Below are 7,621 nucleotides of genomic sequence, written 5' to 3' on the forward strand. Positions count from 1 at the left end.
ATAAACCTGTTGGACTATAACCTGGTGTCGTGTGACCTCTGACTTTGTCATTAAAAGTGTGAAGTGATTCATTTTGGAAGGTTGAATTTGAATGCAGAATACAGGGTTAATTGCAGGATTCTCGGCAGTGTGGATGAACATAAGGAACTTAGGGTCCACATCCAAAAATCCCTCAAAGTTGCTACCCAAGTTGATAGGGTTGTTAAGAAGGCGTACAGTGTGTTGGCTTTCATTGGCAGGGGAATTGAGTTTAAGAGCCGCGAGGTCATGCTGCAGCTCTATAAAACACTGGTTGGACCACACTTGGAATATTGTGTTCAGTTCTGGTCGCCTCATTATAGGAAGGATGTGGAAGCTTTAGAGAGGGTGCAGAGGAGATTTACCAGGATGCTGCCTGGACTGGAGGGCAGGTCTTATGAGGAAAGGTTGAGGGAGCTAGGTCTTTTTTCATTGGAGCAAAGGTGGATGAGAGGTGACTTGATAGAGGTGTATAAGATGATGAGAGGCATAGATAGAGTGGATAGCCAGAGACTTTTTCCCAGGGCGGAAATGACTATTACAAGGGGGCATAGTTTTAAGGTGATTGGAGGAAGGTATAGGGGAGATGTCAGAGGTAGGTTCTTCACACAGAGAGCGGTGGGCGTATGGAATGTGCTGCCAGCAGTGGTAGTGGGGTCAGATACTTTAGACACTTTTAAGCGACTCTTGGATAGGCACATGGAGAATAGTAAAATGTAGGATATGCAGGGTAGATTGATCTTAGTAAGATAACAACATCGTGGGCCGAAGGGCCTGTACTGTGCTGTACTGTTCTATGTTCATCCATGTCTATGGGAAAGTTTTCCTTCTTAAGGTAAAGAGACCAGAACCATTTACACTTCAGCCACATAGCCCTAATTATTGGATATGGGAATGGCTATGAAAAAGTTAATATTGAAGTAATTCCAATCAATCTGACAATGCCACAGTCTTTGGATGGACAAATTCAGAAGTCACATGACACCAGGTTTATTTGAAAACACAAACTTTCATAGCGCAGCTCCTTCATCAGATGAACTGTCACTTCACCTTGTGTTTTCAAATAAACCTGTTGGGCTAAAACCTGGTGTCGTGTGACTTCTAACTTTGTCCACCCAGCCCAACACCGGCACCTCCACATCTTTGGATGGAGACAGTTCAGTTCTACCTGAGTACATGAAAGGAGCAGATATATTCTCTCCAGTTCCTGATAGTCCATAGTGAAACATTTGAGCAGATATGTGAACTATAATTGTTAATACAATAAGCCATTTTGTTAACTAAGATAAGTGATAAAGGAGGATTGATGGCAGTGAACTACCCCTAGCCTGGTACCAACAATGGGCAGAGATGGCAAATCCCATTCCCACCAGAGTCCTGTATAATTGGAGTAAAACTTCCTCACTCTTATACTCCAATTCCTTTGTAACAAAAATTAAAAGACCATAACTTCCCTCTGAAGTGGCACAACAATAAATTAAAGTGGTTTGATGGAACTGAGCCAGTTGCTCAAGATGGCAAGCGATTACCACCTTCTCCAGGGGTAACTGGAGATGGGTAAGAAATGCCAGGCTTGCTAACAATGCTGCGTTTGAAGAACGCCTTTCTTAAAATGGCAATTGGCATTCTCTTAGCGTTTCACACCGGGCCTCCAAGCCATCTATGTCCCTTACACGCCTCCTTCGCCTCTGTCAAAATAATAAAAAGTCCCATTTTCCAAACATATTCAATTCTGAAGTCATATCAGACTCGAAACATTAACTCTGTTTCTCTGTCCACAGATACTGCCAGACCTACTGAGTCTCTCCAGCACATTATGTTTTAATACTCCCCACTCGCCTGGATGAGTGCAGCCCCAACAACACTCGAGAAGCTTGATACCATCCAGGACAAAGCAGCCTGCTTGATTGGCACCACATCCACAAGCATCGACTCCCTCCACCACCAACACTTAGTAGCAGCAGTGTGTACTATATACACTGCAGAAATTCACCAAAGATCCTCAGTCAGCCCCTTCCAAACCCACGATCACTTCCATCTAGAAGGACAAGGGCAGCAGATACATGGGAACACCACCACCTCCAAGTTCCCCTCCAAGCCACTGGCTGGGCTGGCATTTATTGCCCATCCCTAGTTGCCCCTTGAGAAGGTGGGGGTGAGCTGCCTTCCTGAACTGCTGCAGTCCATGGACTGTAGGTTGACCCCACTATACGCTTTGGTGGTGGGGGGCGGGGGGGTTGATTTCCAGGATGTTGACCCAGTGACACCGATATATTTCCAGGTCAGGATGGTGAGTATTCCATCACAATCCTGACTTGTGCCTTGTAGATGGTGGGCAGGCTTTGGGGAGTCAGGAGGTGAGCTATTCACCACATAATTCCTAGCCTCTGACCTGCTCTTGTAGCCAATGTGTTTATATGCTTCCGGTCAATGGTAACCTCAAGGATATTGTTAGTGGGAGAATTCAGTGGTGGTAACACCATTGAATGTCAAGGGGCAGTGGTTACATTGTCTCTTGTTGGAGGTGGGCATTGTGTGGTGTAAATTTACTTGTCACTTGTCAGCCCAAGCTTGGATATTGTCCAGGTCTTGTTGCATTTGAACATGGACTGCTTCCCTGCTGCTTGTTCCACTCGAATCCTCTGGAGAAGGCTTCGTATAAGATCAGATAGCCAATGGCAGCAAAACCCACCTTCCGGCAGTGAATATCACTCCCTCAGCACTGTCTCCTAAAGTCATGCATGTGAGATAAAGCCGAAGGAGTTCCAAACTGAGGTGGGGAGGGGGATTTTGAAGGTGGGAGGGGGCGGATATCATTTAATAGGCAGGTGACCTCCATAAAAAGATGGTCAACATCATCTCAATAACCGAAAACACAACCAAAGATCTGGTTTGCTCAACATCTCGCATTCATGTGACAGCCTGCTCACCTTTAAATAGCATTCTTTTGCATTTAAGTGTCATATCCAGATACCTCAGTACAATCTAGACTGAATGAATGCCACAGTGTTGGAAAGGAATTCTTTTGTTAAGCAAAGACCTCTCAAGTGGACATAAAATATTGCCTGGCACTATTCTGAAGAAAATCAGGACAATTATCTTGGGTGCCCCAGATAATACTAGTTTTAAACCAGTATCACAAAAACTGCTCATCAGCATGCTGCTGTGTGTGGGATCTTGCTGTGCACAAACCAGCTGCCACATTTCCTATATTACTTAATTAATTGTACAGCACTCTCTGGGACACCCCGAGGTCAGGAGAGGTGCTATAGAAGTGCAGTGGTCTTCCTTTCTACCTTGTCCCCGGGCAGGATTTGTTATTTATGCCACTCGTGGTTCTTAATTACCTGCGTTGTCACCATGACGATTTTCAAAACTTGCAAGCACAGCTTCCAAGGAAATTGCCGCCTGGCTCTGTATTTTTCACACGGGCTCATGAAGAAATAGTTGAGGTCCTCTCTCAGTCGGCTCTCTTCATCTGCTGCATCCACACCAGGGAATGGGGTGAATAAGACCGATGCTTGGTTCAGAGGCAAGTTATTTACTGACATGCCTGACTGTCTCCTGCAAAGAACATTAAATCTTTAGCTTACAGGAAGGCCATTCAACACTTCCAGCCTGCTCTAATCAGACCATAAGATGTGGGAGCAGAAGTAGGCCATTCAGCCCATCGAGTATGCTCTGCCATTCGATGAGATCATGGCTGATCTGATCATTCTCAGCTCCACTTTCCTGTCTTTACCCCATACCTGACAAGGAGAGAGGTGATGGCCTAGTAGTAATGTCGCTGGCCTGTTAATCCAGAAACCCAGGTAATGTCCTAAGGACCAGATTTGAATCCCGCCATAGCAGACAGATAGTGGAACTGGCATTCAATAAAAACCTGGAACTGGAAGACGGATGATGACCATAAAAATCATTGTTAATTGTCAGAAAAACCCATCTCATTCACAAATGTCCTTTAGGGAAGGAAGCTGCCATCCTTACCTGGTCTGGTCCAGAGCAATGTGGTTGACTCTTTACTGCCTCCTGGGCAATTAGGGATGGGCAGTAAATGCTGGTGTAGCCTCCTAGCAGTGCCTACAGCCCACAAGTGAATAGAAATTCCATCACTGATTAGAAATCTGCTTGATATTCAATGACTACATGAAGCCAAAATCCTCCACCTACCTGGGTTCCTCAGCCTTCTGTATTAAAGCACAGAGAAATCTATCGATCAGAGAGAAATCTATCGATCACAGAATTTAAAACTAGCTATTTGTGGATGAGATTTCCACTCTTCTGTCACCCTTTGAGTGCAGACTTTTTTCCAAACGTCTCTCCTGAATGGCCCGTTTCTGATTTTAACACTGTTCACTTACTCTGCACCCCTCCCATCTCAGTTTCAAAGTGTTTTAAAATAAGGAAGAATGACTTATGACTCCCTCCCGCGTTGTCTGCGACTAGCGTATTCAATGTCCACGTGATTTTATTGTCTGTAACATTGCAAAATGGTGACCGCAATAATTCACAGGATGTCATGACTCATCAACTCACATCTCCTAAACACCAGTGTGAAAAGCACACACTGCATCAGAATTAAGACTGATCTTTAAAAAGATCCCTCTCACAAGTGGATTTTCACTTATACTTCCCTTCAAAACGCCACAAACTCCAATGCCTAACGGTTTCTCTTGGAGTTTTATATCTATTGTCCCCCAGCGGAATGAGAAATGGAAAGCAAAGCAAAGGGACATAGGAACATTCAGCCCTTAAAACTGTTCCTCCATTTAATAAGATCAAGGCTGATCTGTAGCCTGACTCCATTTTCCTGCCTTTGGCCCATATCCCTTCATATCTTTTCTTAACAAAAGTGTATCCATCTCAGATTTAAAATTAACAACTGATCCAGCAATCCACTGCCATTTGTGGAAGAGAGTTTCAGACCTCTCCCATCCTTTATGTGCTGAAGTGCTTCCTAACATTTCTCCTGAATGATCTGGTCCTAATTCTCAGATTATGCCCCTAGTTCTAGAATGCCCAACCAGTGGAAATAGCTTCTCTCTAGCAACTGTGTCTTTTCCTGTTAGCAGCTTGAAGACTTCGATCAGATCACCCTTCTAAATTCTAGAGAAAACAGGCCTCATTTGTATAACCCCTCTTCATAACCTAACACCTGAAGCCCAGTTATCATTCTACAAAACAAAATGTCTGTTAAAATACAAACACCAGCCATTATCTCATTAAGGGCAGAACAAGCTCAATAGTTGATTTCTTATGTAATTCAGAACTAAACAAAAATTAAGAAGCATCTGGATGAACACTCGAACTGCCAGGGCAGAGTAGGCTACAAACCAGGTGCAGGAAAATGGGATTAGTGTAGTCTGGTGTTTGCTGGTCAGCACAGACATGGTGGGCCGAAGGGCCTGCTTCTATGTGGCACGACTTTCTGTGACTCTCTTAAAATGAAAATTCATGTAATTCCTATATTTTCCTAATGAAACAAGCACCACCTGAAATGGCAACTTACTTCGGCTCCAGAATGCCCAATCTTGCTTTGTAAAGAAAATCCAGTAATTTTAGTGAGACAACAAGGTGCAGGGCTGGATGAACACAGCAGGCCAAGGTCACTGCTCTTCCCAAGCTCAGTCTTTTAAAGATGTTTAAGACAGAGATTAACAGATTTCTAGATACTGTAGACATCAATGAGTACGGGGATGGTGCAGGAAAACAGTGCTGAGTTTGAACATCGGTCATGATCTTCCCATTACCATCCCACTGCAACTCATTAAAAGACTTCCCTCTCCATTTTGTATCAAGCATGAGGCAAGGCCTCTCGAAAAACTACCAGAACTGATGCAGTGATTGAACCTATGGGGCTGCTATCTTTCTATACCATTCTCAAGCTTTCTAAGCAACCGAGCCAACAGCAAGTATCACAGACAAGCCCAATGTTTACTGTCCATCTGTAAGCGCCCTTGAATGGATTGTCTTGCTCAAGCCATTTCAGAGAGCAGTTAAGAGTTAGCCACAGTGCTGTGGGTCTGGAGTCACACATATAGACCAGACTAGGTAAGGATGGCAGTTTCCTTCCCTAAAGGGCACCTGATGACTGAGATGTGTATTGATAAACTGACTCACTTATTTATTCACTGAATTTAAATTCCCCAGCTGGGATTTAAAAACACATATCCCCAGAGATTCACCCTCTACCTCTGGATTGCAACCAATCCACCTGACTCCTCAATAAATGTTATCAAAGAAATCCCAAAATCCACAAACTGAACAAAAATTAAATCTTAAAATGGAGAGCTGTTGGGTACAGAGCAAGTTACAGCTGTCCCAGTGAGAATAGGGTTAATCCTTCAGCGGCAGCCAGGAGAATCTTATCTCACTTACCTGTCCATTTGGCTCGTTTGTTTTCATTTAAGTAGCTCCAGGGGCTTTACTGCAGGTTCCGGGAGCAAATTCTGTAACTAACAGAAAATACTGCGAAAGGACTTCAACCCCTCAGACACCATCTGTGGAGAGAGCGAGAACAGTTCACGGTTCGGGACGTGAATATTGACCCCCGGGGAGAGCGGTCTGCTTTTTGTTTTACCTTCTCCCCTGTCCTGCACAGAGTTACATCAGAGCGGTTCTGAGTGAAGATGTCCCCTTTCTCCCCTCGAAGTGGGCATTTGCTAAAGGTTAATCTCTCGCGTTGTCTCAGTGAAGCTGGGAGACGGGGTAATAAACTCTCTATCTCCCGGGACAGCAGAGGAAGCCGAGACCGGGCGAAGCTGGAACTGTGTGTGTGTGTGCTGCTATCAATCGGTCCCTCCCTTCACTAGGGCTCGCTACAGAGCTCTGTGTTAAACCTTGCAGAAACAATGTGGAATCTATCCCTGTAAATAAACTGCCTCCAATAGCTGGCACTGCACCTGCTCAGCTCCTAAGAACACCTTCCAGTGTCACTGTGTGTCTGTGTGTGTCAGTGTCTGTGTGTGTGTGTCAGTATCTGTATGTCTCCCTGTGTGTCAGTTTCTGTGTGTCAGTATCAGTATCAGTGTATGTGTCTCTGTGTGTCTGCGTGTCTGTGTGTGTGTGTCAGTGTCTGTGTGTCTGTGTGTGTGTGTGTCTGTGTGTGTGTGTGTGTGTGTGTGTGTGTGTTAGTATCTGTGTGTGTGTGGTAGTGTCTGTGTGTGTGTCAGTATCTGTGTGTCTGTGTCTGTGTCTGTGTGTGTGTGTTAGTGTCTGTGTGTGTGTGTTAGTGTCTGTTTATGTGTTAGTGTCTGTGTGTGTGTGTCTGTGTGTGTGTGTCAGTATCAGTGTGTGTGTCAGTGTCTGTGTGTGTGTGTGTCAGTATCTGTGTGTGTGTGTGTGTCAGTGTCTGTGTGTGTTAGTATCTGTGTGTGTTAGTATCTGTGTGTGTTAGTATCTGTGTGTGTGTCTCTGTGTCAGTTTCTGTGTGTCAGTGTCTGTGTTAGTGTCTGTGTGTGTGTCAGTGTCTGTGTGTGTGTCAGTATCTGTGTGTGTCTGTGTGTGTGTGTGTTAGTGTCTGTGTGTGTGTCAGTGTCTGTGTGTGTGTCAGTATCTGTGTTAGTGTCTGTGTGTGTGTCAGTATCTGTGTGTGTCAGTATCT

At 44.7% G+C, this 7,621-nt stretch overlaps 1 protein-coding gene across 1 annotated transcript in view; it reads right to left on the bottom strand.

The window, feature by feature from the left end:
* The window catches only part of LOC109922647 (mucolipin-2-like), a 67,125-nt gene extending 60,274 nt beyond the window's left edge, over positions 1-6,851 (bottom strand). Inside the window, exons 1-3 of the mRNA XM_048602378.1 lie at positions 6,599-6,851; positions 6,397-6,518; positions 3,366-3,582 (exon numbers count right to left, since the gene is read on the bottom strand). Of these exons, the coding sequence (XP_048458335.1) occupies positions 3,366-3,582; positions 6,397-6,404 (225 nt within the window). The 5' untranslated portion in view covers positions 6,405-6,518; positions 6,599-6,851. The remainder of the gene's footprint in view (positions 1-3,365; positions 3,583-6,396; positions 6,519-6,598) is intronic.
* Positions 6,852-7,621: the final 770 nt, after the last annotated feature.

This window comes from Rhincodon typus, chromosome 10, assembly GCF_021869965.1.
Source record: "Rhincodon typus isolate 14 chromosome 10, sRhiTyp1.1, whole genome shotgun sequence".
NCBI lineage: Eukaryota > Metazoa > Chordata > Chondrichthyes > Orectolobiformes > Rhincodontidae > Rhincodon > Rhincodon typus.